Source organism: Phocoena sinus, chromosome 5 (assembly GCF_008692025.1).
Source record: "Phocoena sinus isolate mPhoSin1 chromosome 5, mPhoSin1.pri, whole genome shotgun sequence".
In the NCBI taxonomy this organism is placed as follows: domain Eukaryota; kingdom Metazoa; phylum Chordata; class Mammalia; order Artiodactyla; family Phocoenidae; genus Phocoena; species Phocoena sinus.
This window is the reverse complement of record NC_045767.1, coordinates 123,065,944-123,089,280: the sequence shown is the minus strand read 5'-3', so window position 1 is coordinate 123,089,280 and position 23,337 is coordinate 123,065,944. Positions and strand designations below refer to the sequence as shown.

Sequence of the window (23,337 nt, the reverse complement as noted above, 5' to 3'; positions counted from 1 at the left end):
TGACTATTTGGATGGCTCATCATGGGTAATGTGACAGGGATGTGTGAAAAGATGTGCAGCATAGTTTAAGGGTTTGTCCTTGTTTATAAGGCATATAAGTTTTACAGCGTTAAAGAAAAGATTGTGTAATTTGTTCATTCTTTGCTGTGATTCTATTGTTAGTTAAAGCACATATTCTCAGAGATATGGAAATTTCTCTCTCTCAACGTGGATCTCAATGAATGGATGTGTGACTCTCCATGAGTTTTGATACAGATATGAAAATTGTGTTATTGTACTATGCCTCTTTAATCTCTTAACCAATTATATGTGAAATAGATTTTGCCCATCATCTTCTCTCCATTTAGCCTGCATTTTGGACAGCTATGGTTTAGTGTAGATTGGTCTTAATATTTGTTAAGGTCATGGATACCCTAAAAAGATTTTGGGGGTAAAGATACCCAAGAACTTGTCAGAAATGAATCTTTAAAAAAGATTCACAGTTAACACCAAGATAGTGCTACTGTCTTGCTGAACTAAATGGTAAAAGTATTGCAATATACCTTTTTTAGTGTTTAATGAGGGAACGTTGAATTGGAATTCAGATTTCCCAAGTTTTAGTTGAGAAGGCTGATATTTACTCATCACAATTTCTTTAAGCAAAGCCTGAGTTGAAATATAAGAAAAACGAAATATGGTTTATAATTTATCTTCTTAATTCACTTATAATAGTGTTATCTCTAAAGTACATGTACAAGAAAAGTCATTTTTATCTCTGTGTTCAGAGCCTTGGCTTTTATTTTGGCCATCAGTAACCCTAAAGAGCCTTTGTTAGCTTTATGCTCCATATCATCTTTAATTATGCTAAACCTCTAGCACTTACTATAATGTGTGTGTGCAGCCGGTGTGCAGCCAGCATTGTTAATTAACACAGAGCATTTGTGCAGGATGCTTTTATAGAAAATAGAGTGAGTGAGGCAGTGCACAGATCCATGACAGTGTAACATGTTAAAAGTGAACTCTTTAATTGCTAAAACTTCTTTGAAAACACAAAAGATAATTTATTCAGTAGTATCTCCACAACGCATACTTTTCTCGTGTTTTTCAATATTAATTTTTGACAAAATTTCGATGAAAGCTTATTAGTATGATCAGCTCCTGTAGTTTATTTCTCTCGTGTAGTCATAATTTTCTGAGGTGGTGCATCATAATCATCACCATGGCAACCACTCCTGATGTCACAGAGGATTATTACTTCTGGGGAGAAATAAGTAGTTTGAGCAGATGGATGCATAAGGAATGAAGATCTTGTTATTATACGAATAAGTAGAGGGTGGGAGGAAAACATATCAAATATGTATGTAGGCATAATTCTTTTAAAATTATGATACTGAGAATTTCTGAGAAGAAATATGAAAAAGTGATGTTTAAACCACAAAAGTGGAAGGTAGCATGAAAAACATAGACTTTTAGATTATAAAAATATTTTTAAAAATTAATTTTAGATAAAATTTGCTACTGCAAATTATGGGCCACTTTGACATCCAACACCGTGCTGCTTCCCCAGTCTTCCTCCTTAGTCTTTTCAAAGATTTAAGCCTTCTAAATTCTCCTTTCAGAAAACTGGTAATTATTGAAATGATTAAAAAAAAAAAAAAACAGTGTATTTGCTGATATTATTGTAAGGCTTTTCTATAAGCAAGAGTATAAAAAAGTTCCAGAATTGTGCTTATCCAGTCATATTATTATACAGTCTTGATAGTCAGCTTCTAGTAGCTACTTGGCTCTCTTTCCATTTTTTTCTTTCAAATTCTAGCATGTATGCATCCATTTATCTCTCTTTTTCTCCCTCCCTCAACGTGAACTGTTTGTTTCCCCGTGTACATGCTACATACTCTTGAACTAAATTAACTGTCTTATTCAATGTACAGAAAAGGAAACTGTCAGCAAAGACCTGCTCCTGTATATTCTGCAATAGGTTCAACCTCACCCATCAGATTTGAAAATCAAATAGAGGGCTTCCCTAGTGGCGCAGTGGTTGAGAGTCCGCCTGCCGATGCAGGGGACGCATGTTCGTGCCCCGGTCTGGGAGGGTCCCGCGTGCCGCGGAGCGGCTGGGGCCGTGAGCCGTGGCCACTGGGCCTGCGCGTCCGGAGCCTGTGCTCTGCGGCGGGAGAGGCCGCGGCAGTGAGAGGCCCGTGTACCGCCAAAAAAAAAAAAATCAAATAGAATGCCAGTGGTAGTGAAGGAGTGACGCAGCAGGAACTCACACACTGCTGGAGGGAATGTACACTGGCTTTGGAAGCCTGTTGGTCATTATCTAAAAAAGTGGAAGATGTGCAGATTCTGTGAACCAACAATACCACCTGGGTATTATAAATAATAGCCCAAACCTAAAAATAACCCAGGTAATAATCAGCAAAAGAATAGACAAATAATTACTATGTGTTCATACGATGAATATTGTACAGCAAAGAAGCATATAGCAGAGTGGATGAATTTCATAAACATACTGTTGAGTGTAAGAAGGCACAAAAAGAATGAATATAACATGAGTTCATTCAAATAAAGTTCAAAAAAAGCAAAGCCAAACCATACTGTTGTGGTTTAACATTAAAAAAGAAGTAAATGATTTTCATTCTCACCTCTCCCTCTCCGTCCCTCTCTCTCATCCCCAAGGTGAATCATACTTTACCAAAATCTACCCTAAGGCCCCATCCATTCCATAAATATTGAGTGCCTTCTGTGTACTAAGCATTTGGGGAAAGATAACAAGCAAATCTGAATGCAGGATATACTATAACCCATCAGGTAGTTGTATTCAGAGGTTGTTTTTAGGTCCTTTCCTCAGCCTTAGCGTATAACTTGTACTTGGTGATGGAATACCAACTTGTTCTCATTTTTTTCTCATTTGTGAGGCATACTAAACATGACATACAAATTTTATTGCTTCCTTTTTTGGCTACTGAATATCTTTTTGACTACTGAAGAGTAATACCACCTGTTAGATTTAAAGTGCAGTATCTCATTAGATTTAAAGCCCTGCTCTTACCTAGTGTGAAGAAAGATCATATTTGTGCTGGAAACTACTTTGTGTGACAGGTCATCATTAAAGAACGTAGCAGGGCTTAAAGAATTGGTGGGCTGCACTTTCCCCAGTGGTTGGATACCTCATAATTATGGAAAATAAAAATGTAAATTATATTTCTAGAAGTGACAGCTCAGGATGCTTCACAAATTAGAAGTCACTTATTATCAGAAGAGTTAAAAGTGAGCCTACATTCGGGGATATGAACGTTTAGGGTAAGGAACCTTTTGGAAATTATTTTTAAGTGAACAATAATAATACTCATTTTAATATCATAACATAAAGCTATAGGGTTACCTTTACTGCGGAAACACAGTTTATATGGACTTGTGTAATGACAGATGTTCTAATATGTATTTTAAATAATTTTTAAGATGCTTTTAAAAACTTACTCACTGGTTTTGGTAGAATAAAGGAACACAGCATTATAGCACAGGGAACTCTACTCATTGCTCTGTGGTGACCTAAATGAGAAGGAAATCCAAAAAAGAGGGGATACATGTATACATATAGCTGATTCACTTTGCTGTACCGTATAAATGAACACAACACTGTAAAGCAACTATACTCCAGTAAAAAAAAGCATTATTATTTCTTTGCATCTTCAGATTCTTTAAAATATTTTAATAAAAATTCTCCTTGAGTCAGATATCTTCTATTATATGTGCTTTGCTTTTCTTCTCAAATTTGGTATTAATGTATCAATAATTTCTAATGTAGAAATTGAGCTTATGCTCTTCAGCCAACCCTTGATAACACATAGCTATATCGTAGTCCAAACAGGGCAGGGAGGGAGGAAGGGAACAAAGAAGGAAGCAAAGGAAGGGAAGTGAAATACTGTGGTTCTGAAACACAAGTAGGTAATTTGCCTTTTACTTGTAGCTTCGTTCTTATTTATTGTATTATTAAATTTGATGACCAAATTTGTTGAATAAATTTGTATGAAAATTTATTGAATTATTTAATGTTTTGAATATTGAATACCTGAGTGTTGATAGGAAGCCAGCTTAGCTTTCTAAGCATACACGATTTATATTTTGAAAGCCCACATTTACTCAACAGTTAGAATCAAAAACTATTTGCGCTTTGCAGTTTAGGGATGGGATATATATTGTATATGCATAGTATTGAAGGTCTGAACCTTTAGATTTGTCATCCTAATATTTAGTTTTTTCTGACATGATCCTCCTACAAATTGCCCAACAATGTAGATAATTTACATTTATGTTATTGGAAAAGAAAACTTTAGAAATTAGATTTCTAAATGAGATAGGACCAATGTACTTGGCTGGCTCATGTGACTAGCTACATTGGCACTTAAGAATTTTCTGTGATCTTATTAGCTAATTAGCATAGGGTCCTTTTCTGCATCTGTATAATCATAGAATAAAGCCAAGTGGACGTGACACAAAACTTAAGTGAACAAAACTGTTTTGTTTCATTTTAGTATGGATTTCTTTAAAATTTTGCAAAATTATGAAGCTAGTATTTATGAGGCCCAGCTACATAGGTTGTGTGTGTGTATTTCTACCACAGGAAATGATATGTATTGCCTCATATTCTAATATGGTTCAGCAACAGTTATAAAGATATGACCTTAGTTTCAGTTCTTTTATTAGGAAAATGAAAATCTTTCATTTACTCACTAATTTCATAGCTCTAAGTCCTTTGTGAACCATTTCTTTTACTGATCCTTTTGTGCTTCTATAGCTGCAAGATCCAGTATAGCAGCCCCTAGGCATTTTGACTCTTGAGCAATTGAAATGTGGCTAGTCTGAATTGACATGGAACTGTAAGTGTAAAATATAAAATACACTTGGATTTCAAAGATTTATTACAAAGCAGAGATGTAAAATATTTCATTAATAATTTGTATATTGATTGTGTATTGCAGTGATCAGTATTTTAGATATATTGGATTGAGTAAAATATATTACTAAAACTAATTTTTCACGTTTTATGTTTTTAATGTGGCTACTAGTAAATTTAAATTATGTAGGTATCTCACATTTGTGGCTCTCATATTTTTATTGGATAGCACTGTTCTAGAGTCTGTCTTTTTTTTTTTTTTTTTTTTTTGCGGCGCGCGGGCCTCTCACTGTTGTGGCCTCTCCCGTTGCGGAGCACAGGCTCCGGACGCGCAGGCTCAGCGGCCATGGCTCACGGGCCCAGCTGCTCCGCAGCACGTGGGATCTTCCCGGACCGGGGCACGAACCCGTGTCCCCTGCATCGGCAGGCGGACTCTCAACCACTGCGCCACCAGGGAAGCCCGAGTCTGTCATATTTTATATAAGGAAGTCAGATTTAGAAAGACATAGTCTTTATTTCATCTCTTTCCAATTCTATGTTCAAGGGTTAGAAAGTATTTTAAAGCAGTTTATATGTTCCAACAATTAAATGACATCTGTTCTATGTAATGTAGGTGTACACATAACTAGAAGTTATGTCTGACCATTTGACCACTGGTTGTAATGTTGAAATGTATTGGTGTGCTCTTGAATGGAGAGAATAAGGAAAAATGAAACACAAACTACTAAGAATTGAAAAGGGGAACATGCTTATGTGCTATTGAAAATGCCAGTAAAAGACCCTAGTACTAATCTTTAGGAATTACGTATTGTAATCTAAAATTATACTGTGTTGCAGATGGTTATCTTTGGTAAAAACTGACTGAAACCACTGATGGAAAGATACATTTAGTGGTTTCCAAGCTGAGAAAAAAAATATTCCAATGGAATATTAGTTCCTATTTTTTTCTCTTACACAGAGTTGTCATCTGTGAAAGAGGAGGCAGAATATTTCACATGTTATAGTCAAAATCTTAGGACCCACAGAAGTTCTTTAGGTTCCTATATGATACCAATGAGAATAATCATTTTTCTCCTAAAAAGTGATTGTCTCTTTTCCCCATCCCACCCCCATTTCCATGTTTGTTTTGTTTTCCAAAAAGTCATATTTAATGCCCTACTTAGGTTTATTTTCTACTTACTCATTAAATAAGGAATAACTGTTATGTTTTGTATTTGAAATTGTAAGGTACATTTCTTTTTTCTTTTCTTTTTAATTTGACTCTTTGTTTTACAGATGAGGGCAGAAGTGCAGTTGACCAAGCAGGTGGTGCACAGATTGTAATTGACCATTTAAGGTCACTGTGCAGTAAAACAGATCCCGCCAATGAGAAGCTCTTGACTGTCTTTTGTGGCATGCTGATGAACTATAGCAATGAGAATGGTAAACAAAATTGAAAACTTGCTTTATCTGTGGGGGAAAAATTAAAAATCATTACTGTAGTATAAACTAAAACTATTTAGAAAAATTATGAACAAAGCATTGATAAGTAGCATATAAAATTAGTAATTAGTCAACATTAAATAACAATGTTTAAAATACACAATGGTCAGATTTACTAAATGGGACTAATTGTTGAAGGGTTGTCCATGTTAATCAATACCAAAAACAAGAAACAACATAATGATATGGTTTAATATTTTTTGCTATGAACATTTAAAAAATATACAATGTTAAAATACCTTCATGTTTATTACTTTATATTAATACCAGGAGCAGCTTTAAAACATAAACACTGTCTATATAAATAGAATTATTTTCTCTAGATACTGGGTTTACTTATAACAATAAAAAAATCTTTTAATGAAATCTGGCCTTAGAAAAATAAAGTTCAGATATTTGATTTTAGAAATTTAATAAATACTTGTAAACAGAAGTTTCTTTTCACTGTAAAACATTCTTAGAACCCAGCAACAAATAACATGTCAATTTTCAGATAGCCTATATGGTTGTTAATTAAATGAGCATAAGAATAGTGAAACAAAGGCTTCATTGTACTTTTAAATGTCACAAAAAATTCATCTGTCCTATGAATTACTGCATGGTAAAACACTCAAATTCTAGTAGGTTCCTAGAATTAATACAAATAAGGTCTTTCTGTGGCTTATTTCATCATGGCATTTTAAGTTGTAGTCTCTGGCAGAGACCAATTTTACTTGTATATTGAAAATGTAATAGTATTCTTTCATGTGTCCTAGAAACACATGGCCCTTTAGGTATATTTTTTATTTCTTCATGAGTCCAAAGAAATATTCTCAGTAATTAAAAAAAAAAAAAAAAAGGTGAACATCGATGACAAATGGCTACTGACATTTGACCTTGGTGTTAGTGACAGCAGCAAATAGTGGGGACTGAGCCCTGTCCCATTGAAAGGGGAGAGCTACTACTCTCCTCTAGCCTGTTGTTTCTGTGTTGCAGTTTGGCCACATACTGCCAAATCTTTTCATCTGGTGGGAAGAGGAAGCTAGAAATTTAACTTTTCATGTGACATCTGTTTTTTAAATGGTGGATTACATTTGCTTCTCTAGCACTGTACAAGCTAAACAGAATGTGTCCTCAGGTCACATCCTTTCCAAGAAACACCAGTTTTAAACTTATGAATTAAAGTTATCCATTATAATAATAAAAAATAGTTCTTATTCATCAAATGGCTTGCCTGTTAAACTTGAGCTAGAAACAAATGTAGTCTTTATAGGGTCAGTTACCTCTATTTTTCTTACCCTCTGGTGGAATCATTTTTGAAAAGAAACTGTCCTAAATATGAACAGGAGAATTCATCTATCTGGGTAAAGTTCCTAAATAATTGAAATTTGACCATAATACACAGGTATCTGAATTGCATTAAGAAATCATTGGCCAGTTGTTCATGTCACTTGCTTTTTCTTCGGCTTCATTTAGGCTTGGACACCTGAGAAAGTGGAACAAAGCTCAGTGGGAGAATGGTTTAGAAAGACAAGTGAAAGAAACTAGTTGTGAAGTTATTATGGCAGCTTTGGATATAAAAGAATTAGGCTTGTTATGCATCTAAACTAGTTGTTTATCCTTTGAGGAAGTTCTTCAAAAATCTGTACAAAAGCTTATCAAATGGCAAAATGGTCTTCAAAAACATCACTAATTCTAATCCAAAGGAGATTGTGATTGAGTCTCTATAATAGGGTGTCACACTGTGTAGAGAGGTGTACTGAGAAGGTAATGTTAACAATACGCAGAGTGCACGGTCTAAATGTGTGTATATTTCTTTTGTAAGGGTAGGTGTTTTTTTTTTCCCCTGGTGTGCAAGTATTCCCAAGAAATAGCTTAGATACGTTAGAAAGCTATATTAACTTTTCTCAGAACATGTTTTTGTTCCATTATTCTAAAAGCTGAAATTTGAATGCAGCTTCCAAAAGTTATTAGATTAAATAGAAGTAAACTTATCTTTAGTATTTTAAAGGAACAAATGCCAGACTTGTGACGATCTTCTTTCCTCTGCTTCCTTTTACTTTTGTCTGTCATGGGGATCATAGTTTGTGAAGTGGTTCTTTTGCTCCATAATGCTCTTTAACTTAAATTATATCCTTTTTTGTTTTGCATAATTATTAAGCATCTTTGTTGTTGTATCAATTATTTACTTTTTTCTTTAAAATATGTGTTGAAAGACTTTCCAACTTAATGTTAGGTCTTCTTGGTTAACTTAAGATCATTTGGTATTGATCCTGTCCACCTGTATGAGTCACTGAGCCAAAAAGCACTAGAGCTTTTTGAAACTCAGGAGGCGCTTTTTACTAGCGCCGATAAATGAAATTCCTTTTTTGTGTATTTACTGTTGAATTCCAGTACACAAGCCTGTGCTAGTTTCTGAGTAGAATAGTTGAGTGATAAATACCTCCTTATTACTCTAACGGAAAAATTATCTCTACCCTTGGGCCCAATAACTTAAGCCTCATTTGTAGTTAGGGAGTTATTCTTTAGCTTCATAGATAAAAATTTTTTTAAACAGAGAGAGATAAGAAAGTACTGAAATGGGGCTTCCTTGGTGGCGCAGTGGTTGAGAGTCCGCCTGCCGATGCAGGGGACACGGGTTCGTGCCCCGGTCCGGGAAGATCCCACATGCCGCGGAGCGACTGGGCCCGTGAGCCGTGGCCACTGAGCCTGCGCGTCCGGAGCCTGTGCTCCGCAGCGGGAGAGGCCACAACAGTGAGAGGCCCGTGTATAGCAAAAAAAAAAAAAAAAAAAAGTACTGAAATGGTAACAAAGACCCACCGACATAGTTTCTCTAATAAGAACATTTTCAAATTGTTTATTAGTCCTAAAGGTGGCTTGACACCAGGCTGAGACTTAGGATATCTTGATTCCTGTCCATATAGTGGACAACTCTGAGCATATCAAATCTTTGAATACGTTAAATAGGAAATCAAGTTTCTTAAGCACATGCAAGAAAGATATCTATAATGAAAACACTCAGTAAAGGCATTTTTATACCCTTTGATAAAACTGTATAAAACTCAAGGTTCACGAGTTTTAAAACTTTTGAACCAGCTCAAGACTTTAAGCTATGAGCTAGATATATTCTTTTGTTTCCCCACTGGTGAAGCAATTAAAACTTTCTATATTCAGACAAGTAAGTTTGGAATATCTGAATAGAAAAAGTTATAATTGCTTAGCTAGAAAAGTTGTGTCATTAATATTGCTAAATAAAATCATGTTTAACTAGAATAACAAACAAAACTTTGTTTAGTAAAAATCATTTCAAATTTTTCCTTTGGGGAAAAATCATACCTGTTTTTCACATGGTGAAAAAGCACTCTTCAGTTCTGTGGCCCTCCAAAATATTCTGAGTATTTGACAGTTGTGGTTAGAGACAAGCGTATTGACAGTTTGACGTTCTATTTGAGGAAATGTGAACCTCCTGTATTTTCTTTATGTAGTTACAGCAGGGTCCCCAACCCCGGTACCGGTCTGCGACGGCCTGTTAGGAACCGGGCCTCACAGCAGGAGGTGAGCAGTGGGCAAGCGAGCCCTTCTAAAGTGACTAACATAATATACACGGTCTATGATGGGCTTCTTCATGTGACCAGTATCATATATATGATATATGTATGTGTATGTGTATATATAGATATATGTATATACCTATGATTTTTACAAATAGAGCTGATTTTTCTGTGGTATCTTAACTCCTTATTATCGAAAGAGTAATTTCTCTTTTTTTGTGGTTCCTGAAATCTCTCTGCAATACTCTCATGATAATTCTCACATTTATTTGCCACACGGACTTATGATAACTGAACTACGGTTGAAGGGAGGCCATCTGTGTGATTTAAGAAATGCAGCTCATGGAGTATCAGAGCATTTTAACAATTGAATTTAAGTATTAAGCCCAGTACTTAAATTCAGTTCTTTAAAATAGGCCTGTAAAGTATCTTCTTTCCTCTAATTTAAAGATCACTTAATATGTAATTAGTTTTAGCTCCTTTCATTTCAACCAGCAGTTTCCCAATTCTAATAATACTCTTCCTAGTGAACTCAGCCAATAACTTGGCTTACTTGATTTTTCTTCATATTTAAAATAGGAAGAATAGAAATTAATAAGGAATAATCCTGATTAAAAACTAAAAACGCACTTTGGACTGAGCTACTTGTTTATGTTTTGGTATTACTTTATTATAGGTAAGAAAGAATGCTTCCTAGATGTTAGATGTTTAGAAAATGATTTGCTTTGCATGAGTGAGGAACTTACTTAAGTTTACTTACTGTGGGTATAAGCTAGTTAATAATTCCATACATTTCCTAAACACTGAAGACTTTTTGCCTAACTTTAAGGGGGAAAGACAAAACAAAGTGTGTTTTTGCAATTTATTGTCTTTTTTTCTTAATTATAATTTTCCTATATACTATTTTCATGTATTTTCTGTTCATAAAGGCATGGGAGATGTACTTTTAAGTTATATCTTTTGAAGCCCAGTTTGTCAAATTAAAGTACTCTAGTATGTTAAGGTGTGTTAAAGACTTATTGTACCCCTGAAAAGTTTTTAGGTTTTAAAAAATAATAATATTAGAATTCTTTATTTACTAACTGCTGTTCTCTCTAAAAAATTTCTGAATTTTTACTGTTTGTCCAACAGAGCTTTCTAATCAGTCTGAAGTAGGTTGCATTCATGAAGTTCTGCTACAAATGTCATTTTAAACAAATTGTTTTATTGATGTACAGAGCAGTTAGTTGTTCTTGTGCCTCCTGCTAATTCTGCCTATTAAATTTGACCAATTAGACTAGGTTATTAGCTCTTCACCATAATCCTTCTAAACAATTACTATAATAATGCTGTTATTTAACGGACAGGCTAAGAACTTGGTTTTTAGTAGAGGTGTACCAAATGCATATTTTGGTTTAATTCCACATAGACAAGTATTAGCGTTAATATTCAGCTTTGGCCATTATAGAATGAACTTCTGAATGCAAGAATTGGAAATTTTATCACAAAAAAATGAAATGATTGTTATAGTTTTTTTTGTTAATGATTTAAAGTTTGGCATTAAATTATAGAAATTATACTCTTTGCAGCATTTTCAGCTTCTGGATTATTTTTATAATCATGACGGTGCATTTAGCATTGTGATACTAAATAATCAATTTTAACTGGGGACAGTGGAGTAACAAAATATGTTTGGGGTTCTTTATTCTCTAACATGTTTTTCTTCATTTGCTTTATGTCTTGATTGAAGATGACTAATCATGGATGTTATTGAATATTACTTTCAAGAATTTTCTCATAGTGAAAATTTAAAGAGGCAGAGTGGGCTTTTAACTCCTCCTCATAAGATGTAAAGACTTCTCAAATTGGACTTTTTCCTGAAAGATTCATGGCCTGAATGGAATTAAGTAACTAAAAATCAAAAAACTCCTAACATTTATTTTATTTTTTGTTGTAAATTATAAAGAGAGTAGATAATATAATCTCTATTATTCTGCCTTGATTTAATTTTTACATTTGTATAGCTTTCACCCTCATTAGTTATTGCCACATTTTAATATTGCAGTATAAATTTACATTTCAGCTAATAGAATTTCAACACATGAAACACATTGGGAGATTTTTCTCTGTACATGAAATGCTTACCTACATTTAAAAATGAATATTTAGATAGTAAATATAAAACTGAAAGACCAGGCCTCGTTTTTATTTTTGATGTTACACTGGTTGAAATATGATGGTATCAAGCACATGATCATTGACTATGCACAAATTTGTCGGTGCTAGAAATGACATTGAAGTAAGCGTTCAGGTGTTTAACCTTCAAGAGCTGAGGCAAAAGCCAGAGATGAGTAATGGATTTTGACCATATATCAGTGCATCTTTCATTCAGACCATTTAAAATATTCATTCAGTGAGAAGCTCAGGGCAGAAAAGTATCATATGTAAACTAACTTGTGTAAAAATTAGTAACCCTGATTTCTGACTACAAATAAGTCCAGTTAACAGCAAACTGCCTATATTTTATTTACCGAAAAAAATTTTAATTAAATATTTGGAAAATGTTTCTTGGAAAGAAATTAGAAATCTTTGGGTTATATAGATATTTCTTGTTAACACAGTTTGTGTGTTGCAAATAACTTCTATGAATTTTTAAAGTGTAAAAAATTTAATCATAGTAATGCTCCAGGGTAACTAGTATTATTTGGGTTTTTGTTAAAACCAGTAAATCCTTTTGTAAAACAGAATTTTCATGTTTTTTAAATGCATATGATTATAAGATAATATATGTTGTCTGTAAATTAACCTGACAGTTAGCTCAATTTGCTATACAAAAATTTAGGCTTAAATTTATACTTACTATAGATGTGGCCTTTCAGCAATGCCCTATGAGAGCCCAGACTGGATTTATTTCTCCCAATAAGAGCTACGTAAGCAACAGCTGGCAGTAATCCTCTTCTAAAAAAACAAAAAACAATTTTAACTTTTAAAAGACCAGTTTGTTTCTGAGATGAATGCACAGAGTTTTCTTAAATCAGAGTAGATGTATATGTAGAAATCTTTGTAGCAGTATTCATTATAACAAGAGTTGATCTGTAGTAAATAATTTAACCTGAAGTGAGTCTAGGGAAAAAGTTATCTGCTGGACTAAGACATAATCATTCTAGATGTTATTGGATTGAGAACAGCAAATGGGTGGGCCTCTTAAGAATAATAAAACATTTTTCCTTTCTCTTGTGATTTGCTTTGAGGTTTTTCATTGTTGCTGTGTTTTACATCATACTCACTCATGTACTTTTGTCAGTTATCTCTAGAACTTTTACGAAAGGGAAATTTTGCTCTGTAGAGACTTTTATTTTCAGAACCCAGAAAAAAACTTTTTCATTTTTTATTGTTAACTTTTAGAAAGCAAGAAATATATAAATGTATTGTTTTTAGACTCATATTCTCAATACTAACGAATCTTGATTCTCTTTTTTTTTTTTTTTTTTCCTTTGAAATGGCTGTTTGTCTTGGAAATGTATAACCTGGGGCTTAATTGTAGAGGTAATCTGGGTGCAAAACATATAATGCAGGTTTTGTGTAAAGAGGCCTTTGAAAATCATTGATTTGAAGTTAATTTTAAACAGTTTAAATATTTTTGGTTTCATATCTCAGCACTAGGTTTAGAATAAAAATTTTTCACTTTCCTGATCAATCAACAAAAGTAAGTCATAAGTAACTGAAAAGGAAGTCTTTACTTGTACCTGCACATGTGTATGTATAAAGTTTTTAACCACAAACCATCCTCTTGGTTGCTGTATTTAAGTCAGTTTACTTTTCAACATTATAATAGATAGAGCTGCAACTTGCTTCAACTTGCAAGTTCTACTTCACTGTTACCTCATTTCTAATTTTTACTTTTTATATATATATTTTGGAAATATAGATGTGCCATTAGTAAAGGGCAATTTTCTTCCATCTTTATTATGCCCAAATGATTTTTATCCAAATTGTATTAGAACGTCTCATCAGGATTTACATTTGCTTGTTTTTATTGTTTCAACTGTATATAATTAATTTGACTGTAGATTAGGTTTTTATGCAATCCTGTAAATAGGAAATGTTGTACTCTTTATACTATAAATAATATACATACTAAGGTAGAGACTGTATATTTTGAATTGTGTGTGTGTTATTTTGACACAGTTTCATCATTAAGTCCTATTTATCAATAAGCTTATTGTCTATAAGGGCCATTTCTTAGGAATAAGATAGACGTGTTATAATCTTCTTAAGAAACCTATTCTTTTTAGTAATTGATCAACATAACTTCAGTTGAGTTACTGCAATTCTTGGCATACATTTCTGGACCTATAATCTATACCAACGTTTTAAACATTAAACTTAAAACTCAGGGGGAAAAAGGTTCTTCAACTTGAGATCTTCTCTCCAGATCTCCATTCTTTGGAGTTTCCATGTGTGTGACCTGAAGAACTTGGAACCATTGAAATTCAAATGTAGGTAGGTAAGTGTTCACACCAGCGCATGCGTTGATTGCCTTATATTTCTTTGTATATGCATCTGTATTGCACCCCCTCAGTGCCTTTCTTCCTCTTCCTCCCCATAGATCATGCAGGGCCGGTGTCATCTTGATATCATGTAATTTTGTAATTCTGTATTTTGGTCAGTATTTGTCTGTGTTGTGTGTCAGGAGCAATTTTTAAAAGTCTTCAGACATTTATGACATTGTGCTGTCTAAAGACTGTCTTTCACACATAAGTGTTTGCTGTGTATGGGCCTTGGTTGCATTTTTGTGAATTGTGTTTGTTGAGCTCTGACAACATTCCCTTGGAGTTGCTGGTATTCTTTGAAGGATGCAAAAAGTCTCAGTCTTGAATTATGTTACTTATTTTCTCAAATCTAGAGAATGTGAACTATTTCTGGTTCTAAGGATTTCTTCCAGTTAGTCTTTAATTTAAAAGTCATATTCCTGATACCATTCACAATAGCATGAGTGTCAGCTACTATCCTTTGAAGTCTATTCAGAGCTTTCTTTGGGCAATAAGAAAAAGTGATTCAACTTAGTCATTTGCTTCCAGCAATAAGTACTAATACTAATTTATTCCACACAAACAGGACCTCTACTTAACCCTCAAAAAAACTATTTATTGATAACGTAGTAAGTTGTAACTGAAATAGGCAAACAAATCTAATCATGAAATATTTTCCTAGGCTTAAGTAGAATTTCTGCTCACATAAGCAAAATGAGATGTTCAGGTGCTTAATTAATGTTATTTTGCTCAAAATATCTGAGCATCACAATCTAGGATTCCTACTGTGCTTTTAATTTTACATTTTTTCTGTTGTCACATCTGCCAAGCATATCATTGAATTTCAGAATCTCTTTTTCCATATTATTTTTCCAATTCCTATAAAAATCAGGTAATCTGTTGGCAGTGGTTCTTAAACTTTTGATCTCAGAACTCTTTTAGACACTTAAAAATTACTGAAGATCTCAAAGAATTTTTGTTTATATATATGGGTTATATCTATCAGTATTTACTATATTGGAAATAAAAGTGACAGTTTTTTAAATTATTTAGTATTGCATTTTACTATCTTAACCTACCATTATAGGTTAAGGTAAATAGCATGTTTTTATGAAAAATAACTTAAAAATTTTTTCTAACAATTGCTGAGAACAGCATTTCTTTTACTGTGAATGTATGATGGTAAAGAATACAATGACTACTAATACAATTTGGTGCCACTGACTGTGTTCATTCTAATGCCCCAGCAGTTTTGCCCACTAATGTTTTTGTACCATCAGTGCAAATGTCAATACAGTGAAAAAGGCAAATCAAATCTTGGTATTTTTATGAAAGTAGTTTTGACCTGGTGATCTTCTGAAAGGGTTTTGGGGACTCCACTTTGAGAACCATGTTCTAGGATGCTTGCTTACCTCGAAATGAAAATTTGTACCAACCTGTTTAAGTTTTTTCGCTCTTCTGGGCCTCCATTATCAAAGGAGAATGACTTGCCTGTAATTGGTATGAACAGATTTTAGAGTTACTTGAGTATAATTTTTGTTTTAGTTACCATCATAGAAATGGATATAAAAGAAAGCACCTAAGTGGTCCAAAATGAGGTCTGTCCATTGGATGACTATATATTTTTCTCTTTACTTGTGTGTGGTATGTGTGTTGTATGTGAGTATACAATCAGTTTGGCTCCTGGGTAGCTTGAAAACACATTTTCATGAAGCAGTGTGATTTTCATAAATTATGGCAATTCACACCATATGCCATTGGGCTATGCTACTTTTTCTGCTGATCTACCACAATTTCAAATATTACTGCTTCAATTTGTATGCCACAGATTGTATGAAACTGTAATATTTCTTAACCTTTTGTCCCTCTTATCCCTGGAACCAAAATTCATAATATTGTAAAATTAGAGAGCATTAGAGATGCTAAGAGAACATGAAGAATATCTAAGTGGCATTCTCCTGTTGAGTTATCTCCTTCACAAATTTTGTTATTCCTCTAATGTCCCTGGACTGTTGGATTTTTATAGTTTGGACCAATAGTACTGAGGGGGTGTGTGATGCTTACATATATGCAAACACATAGTGGAGTTTGACTCACTCAATGCATGCGCTAGTGCTCACGCTTACGTACCTGAAAATTAATGATTCAGTAGCTCTGCAGTATTTGAAGAGGTAGTCAAAATGAATAAATAAATAAAGTTAAAAATACTGCTAAAGAACAAGAATCTGCAGAGGTGGTCCAATAGTAAGGAACTCTATCTACTGGTAAGTAACCAAAATAATTTCTAATATGGAAAGCTTCTTGGTACATGATCTTTAAAAATACTATAACCACAATACAATATTCTGCCACTATAACACATAGGTATAATACTATAATAGATATAATATTATAGGTATAACAAGTAATTTGCCTGTAAGATAATATAAGTATTGTGAGTCATTCATTAATTACTAAATTGTAGAGTTAGAAAAAAATATTTAGCATCAAAAGCATAAAAGCAAATCATTTAGTTGAATATGTTCTTTTGTATCTATCTCCTTTTAGAATAGACTTCATAATTCCATTGCAAATTTTGAAATTGTTTTAGACTATTTGAACTCTAAATGTAAACTTAACTTTGTCTCAGGCCTTGTTTCCGATTCTTGTTTTGGTAATAGGCCCCTTTCTAGTATAGATGGTCCCCACAGCCGAACCAGATATCCATAATTACTGTCAGTTTTCAGGGCTGATAAGCCTCTGTTGGCTGTCTCTTCATACTTCACTCTAAAAGCAGTAAAAATTAAGTACAGAGACCTCCGGGCAAGTAATCAGTTGGCATGTGAGACAGCTCAACCTTGCCTTTATGTTCTTTGCTGACGGTTAAGAACTAAGAAGAGTGACAAAGAGATTAGTACGCAAACTCCGTCAAGGGATGCATGCTAAGAGGAAAATGTGTTCTGTAAGAAACAAATTTTTAATCTTTAAATTCCAAGTAGGTAACTTAAAAGAATTTAGAGAAAAGTATTAACTTGAAAATGGCATATAATTTTTAAAAGGAAAAGAAAAAAATTTTGAAGGCATTCCTTTATCTTTAGATGAACCAGTTATTAACAGTAATAGTGTTTTGCATAGGCATGTGAGTGTTTGTCTTTCTTCTTAGCTTATTCTAAGAGGCAGTACTTCTGGTTTTCATTTTGATTTATTTACCTTCAACTCTACTGCTATAGGTATTCGATTATCATTGTTCATGAAGAGCCATTGTGGAAATCCAAGGCATATTAAGTACTTTAAAACCAATTAGTTTCTTAGAAAATGAAGGCAAGCAATGATGACAAAGCCATATTGACCTCATTCTCTTTACCTCTAAGATGATTGTCACTGTTATTAAATAAAACTTTGAAAAGAAAAATATTTTAAGTAACCAGATTTTTTTTCCTTGTTAAAACTACTTTCCTTCCTAACAGTCATCAAAGGCTGCAAATAAACAATAACCTGTGTGTGTTACATACTTTTCATTCTTTATTATGGAGCAACTATTTTTAAGGGATTCTAAGATTTTTTTTGTCTTAATCTTTATTAAAATTGCTTTTTTTCTTACGCTTTTCATATACTCTGACTTCCTGTAATGCAAATGTTACTTTGTCTAACCTTTTAACTTAAAAACCAGTGGTAGTGTTTAATTATTTATACATTTTAAAACCTCCTCTGTATAGATATAAGATCATGTTTTTTAAAAAAATTAGTGATTTGACATCTTATTTGAATTATTTTCATTTCTAAGTGTCTTTTAATCATTGAAAAGTTTTAAAATTCAACTCTTCTGAACTAATGTCTTAAACATTTTCAAGGCAGTTATATGGGTGGACTTAATCTTGCTTTACTCTAATTGAAGTAGTGTTGAGTTTGCAATAGAGAGAATAAGAGGTGTTTTCTTCTTACTAATGTCCATTTAATACATAAACATTTTTTTGTGTTTTTTTTTTTTTTTTTTACAGATTCCCTTCAAGCTCAGCTTATCAACATGGGTGTTATTCCTACCTTAGTTAAATTACTGGGCATCCACTGCCAAAATGCAGCTCTTACAGAAATGTGTCTTGTTGCATTTGGCAATTTAGCAGAACTTGGTAAGTCCTAGCCATGAGTCAAAAATGTAATTAACTTATTAATGTACTTATAATAAATTTTCCTTTAGAGGTTAACCTGGGAATCTGTTTATATTAGTTTTTTTTTTTTTGAAGCATTGTAGATACATTGTTTCAATGTTAAAGAGTGTAGATCCAATTACACCTTAGGATTGTATTGTTTATAATTGGAGCCAGTTTGCTTTCCTAATTGCTTTATGTATTAAGGTTTAAAGTATATACTTTTATACTATTTAATGAGATTGAATATTTAAAATGATCTCCACTTGACTTTAGTATTCTTAACGTGATGGTCTTAAAATCAAGTATTGTATTTCCAGGGCAAAAATAAGGACCTCATAATTTATTATGTTTTGTATGAACTATTTGCTTATCAGGTGAAAAGGAATCTAGCAGACTAAGGTTCTTCCCTCTCTTTTTACAAAATCCAAAAAAATAATAGAGAACTTTTTCATCAGAATATGTTTGTAACAGAATTTGAAAAAAATATGAGAAATCCTTGAAAATCAGAAGGTGGGCAGAAACAAACCAGTGCTGGCAACACAGCCCAGCCCTAACAGAGGGAGGACTGATGACCCCAGCGCCGCCATCTCTTTTCCCTGTTTTATTTTTCTCTATATCATGTATATTACCCTTTCTTCTTTTCTCTCCTCCCTCCCCATAATTCTTGATAGAAAGTTACAACTCCTGGTCTAAATCTACCCCACAACCATGTTCATAATAAATTGTTCATCATGGGGACAGTGAAAGCAAATGATGTTTCATCAAATGAGTAAATCAATTCTATTAATATCCCCATTTTATAAATAAATAAACAGAAGCACCAGGACTCTAACCTTGGTTTTTCTAACTGAAAGCTCATCTCCTTGCACACTCACATTAAAATCTTGATTTCAGTACTTTACTTTTGCTTTGACTTCAAGTTAAGGGAATAGGGATTATTTATCAGAGTTAATTTTTAGAAGTCATTTTTATTCAGTGGGTCATCTCCTGGCATTTGTGAATGTTTCTTGTCTTCTCTTCTGCTTTTTTCTTTTTCATACTGTCTCATTATTTCCATCATTCAGGTAAGGCCAAGAATGAAAGAACGTTCATTTACTGTTTTACAAGTTAGTTTCCATTATTAAAATGGAATGTAGGAGTTTGTGTTCAGTATACTTTGTAGAATTAAAACAAAGTATGTTATAATCCCTGATAATGTCATAACCTTCGTAACAGAGACAGACACCAGTTAATATGAGTTATCTGTGTTAAGGTGTCGGGATTTGTTTGGGAAATTGTAGAGACCACCTCGATTCTGCATACAGGGAGACCTGGGTCTGTATTAAAAGATGGATATGCACCCAATTTAGTTTGGCCCAATTCCATACTCTGGTCCCAGCTGTTACTGCCCTTACCCCATATGGAGAAAGAAAGTATAAAAGAGAAATACTTCTTCATTTACTAAGACTTCTAGAGTATATATCATGAGTCTGTTATGCCCATGTAATAGCTAAGATATACATCAACACTGAAATAAAACACGTATGCCCAGGATACATGTTTTCTCTTTTCAGTGTGGGCTTTATTGCCCGTGAGTTAGCGAATCACCTAGTATTATTTTATGGACACAGGTAAAGATCAAGATCATATCACATTTATATCACACACTTCTGAGTATGGCATATCATTAAATGCTAGAGTTACTTTTTGTCAAAATTTCTTAATAAAAATGTTAAATAGCAGAAATTTGTGTGGTTTTGCTCACTAAAGATATAAAGACAAAATATAAAATAATTAAACAATTGCAAACTATTTCATAATTGGGGGCCGAAAAGGAATGTGCAGCTCTATCTTTTTATTCTTTCAGTCCTAGTTTATGTGCACACATAATTTTTCTATATTCACAATTATAGCATTAATCCAATTTTAAAGTTTGCACATTTATTTAACATTATAGATTAAGCAGAATGGGATTCTTTCCCCTTTTTATTTGGCTCCACAATCTTTTATAAATAAAATTGTCTGCTTAAAATATTAGTATTTGGGGGGTTAGAGATGTTAGAATGAGAATCTGCACTTACTTTCACTCTCTTCTGGAAACCAACTAAAACTGCAATAGATTCTTTTTTAAATGCAAAACCATCAAGGAAAAGAAAGCGGGGTTGGTGGGGGGACCAAGTAAAGAGGTTAACACAGAAACTTTTTAGAGCCTGGAAAGAAAAGCAAGCAGTAACTCACTTAGCAAAACTTTGAAATCTAAATCCTGAATTGGAAAACCAAGAACTAACCAGTCTGCTGTTTGGAATCTTCAAAAAGTTTAGGATTTGGTGGCATCAAGATTTCTAAACCTTCTTTCCCTTCCTACACTGTGGTAACTAGCCCTTCCTATCTAAGCAGAAGACTGTGTTTACTCTCTGGAGAGACTAAAAATAGAGGGTTTGTACACTGGGGACATCAGACTAAATGAAGTAAGAGGTACCAGAGTACCATTCTGAACACAGTTAAGTGAAGGTAGGTATGCTTAATGGTCCCATTTGTCCTTTAGAACATGGACTTAAAGATGCTTATGTTGGAGTTTCTCTACAAAAGAGCCATCTGACCTACAGGGAATCTTCAGTCAACAAGGCCACTCATAGATTGGCATTGACATATACACTAATATGTATAAAATAGGTAACTAGGGCTTCCCTGGTGGCGCAGTGGTTGAGAGTCCACCTGCCAATGCAGGGGACACGGGTTCATGCCCCGGTCTGGGAAGATCCCACATGCCGTGGAGCAGCTGGGCCCGTGAGCCATGGCCGTTGAGCCTGCACGTCCAGAGCCTGTACTCCGCAGTGGGTGAGGCCACAACAGTGAGAGGCCCGCGTACTGCCAAAAAAAAAATAAATAAATAAAAATAGGTAACTAATAAGAACCTGCTGTGTAATATATAAATTAAATAAATAAAATAAGGCCACTCCTACTCATAGATCCTAATCAGTTTTTAGATCCCAGTTAATCAGTGACAGACAAGCAGAGAGGTGACAACAGCCTGTAAATGGAAGATAAATAAACAAAAAGAGGTAACTCGGAGGAAATAGAAACTATGCAGCTTGGGGGTGGGGGATACTCAAACATGCTCAGATAAATGAGAAAAATGCTGTAATCATGAAACTAACAGGATGCTATTTTTAAAGAAAAGGAACAAATGAAAAAGCTAGAACATTAAAAACAATAGCTAAAATGAAAGACAATAAAATGTATGGAGAAATATTTATAGATATAAAGCAAAAAACAAGGATATGGAAAGTAGAAGCGAAAATATAGATAGAGGATCAAACGAAGAGTTCTAGAAAGAGGTAAATAGGAGGAAATGGCCAAATAACTCAAGTACCACAAAACTAAAGTATATATTTCTCCAGATTGGAAGAATCTGTCAAATGCCTAGCCTAGCAGATGAAAATTAGGCCCCCAGACTATGGCACATCAATGTGAAGTTTTAGAATAATGGGGACAAAGAGAATCTTTTACAGACTTCCAGAGAGAGGGGAAAAAGTTACATAAAAAAGATGGTGAATCAGTAGACGTCAGATGTATCAAAACAACACTGATAACCAGAGGAAAATGGAATATTGTCTTCAAAAATTTGAGTAAAAATTATTTCCAATATAGAATTCTATATGCAAACCATCAGTCAAGTCTGAGGTTACAATAAGGACATTGTCAAACATGAATGTCTCAAAATTGGTGTCCTACATCTTTCCTGGAAGCCACTGGAAGATGTGTCCCACCAAAACAAGGGATATAAATAATAAGACTACATAGGAATCAGGAAACAAGAGATACAACAGGAAAATAGGAGTTCCTAGTATTATGGTGACATGAGAGCCCCAAATGGCCTATTTTCAAAGAGCAACCAGTCCAGATTGGGGAAATTCTTTACGAGATGAAATTGATTGAGCACCTAAAGTGAACGAGCTTATTAAGAGAAAACTAGACAACTGACAGAGTGTGGAGTTGAACTAATGTAAGTACATTGAAAACTAAGTAAATGAGAAAAAAAAATTTTCCTGGGAAATAAAAGTAATTCCAGGGCAAATGAAATAGTGTATCATTGAAACACTAATTATTGAAATAACCAAAATTACAGTATAATTACAGTGAGAAGATGGAGGGTATTGTGGAGACAAGAAGAAAAGAAAGCTAGTGCTTCATCTTTCATAGTGGGAAGTCAATCAAAACTTAATATAAATACGTTATTTAAAGATTTGGAGGTAAATACCAGTGCATTAGCTAAAAGAGCTTTATGTGCTTATTTTTGAAGAAGAAATGGGCAAGGGGGACTCGATTCTGCCGGTAGTGTAAGTATTAGGACTAACTCTTTAAACTCATATATAATTTTGATTAAAAAAAAAAAACCCTTAGGAAATAAGCCTTCTTGCTAAAGGTCTGTTAAGGATCCATGGCATTTAATCCAAATATAATGTCCAAGTCATAATTCACACTATCTTTTCTCTGTATCCACCTGTACAGGATAAGTACAGGTTTTTTTCGTTAATTCCTATGTTAATCACAGTGCCTTGTTTCTTTGTGCTGGCGAATGACCTGAATTACTTAGCAGCAGTGATTTGGTTTCAGTTTAATAAGTAGAAGAATAAAATATGGACTGGAAAAAAGAGTGCTAGAACTATTACTTTTTGAAAAGAATAATAGCACATAACTAGAGAAATGATGTCTGTCTATTTCACCTGTGATTTTATGTTTCATTTTATTTGAAGAATTGTCTGAAACAGAGGAGTAACCACCAGCGTTAAGGAGTTAAATCATTCCTATTTAAATCAAACTAACCTCCT

At 33.7% G+C, this 23,337-nt stretch overlaps 1 protein-coding gene across 9 annotated transcripts in view; it reads left to right on the top strand.

The window, feature by feature from the left end:
• The window catches only part of RAP1GDS1 (Rap1 GTPase-GDP dissociation stimulator 1), a 156,705-nt gene that overhangs the window by 95,615 nt on the left and 37,753 nt on the right, over positions 1-23,337 (top strand). For 7 of the 9 annotated variants that reach the window (XR_004349940.1, XM_032632210.1, XM_032632207.1 and 4 more), the window contains 2 exons: positions 6,152-6,298; positions 18,377-18,505. Coding sequence is in view for 8 of the 9 variants with exons in the window: in XM_032632210.1 (XP_032488101.1) it covers positions 6,152-6,298; positions 18,377-18,505 (276 nt within the window). In the remaining variant the exon portion in view is untranslated. The remainder of the gene's footprint in view (positions 1-6,151; positions 6,299-18,376; positions 18,506-23,337) is intronic. The other 2 variants (XM_032632211.1, XM_032632209.1) reach the window with 1 other exon arrangement.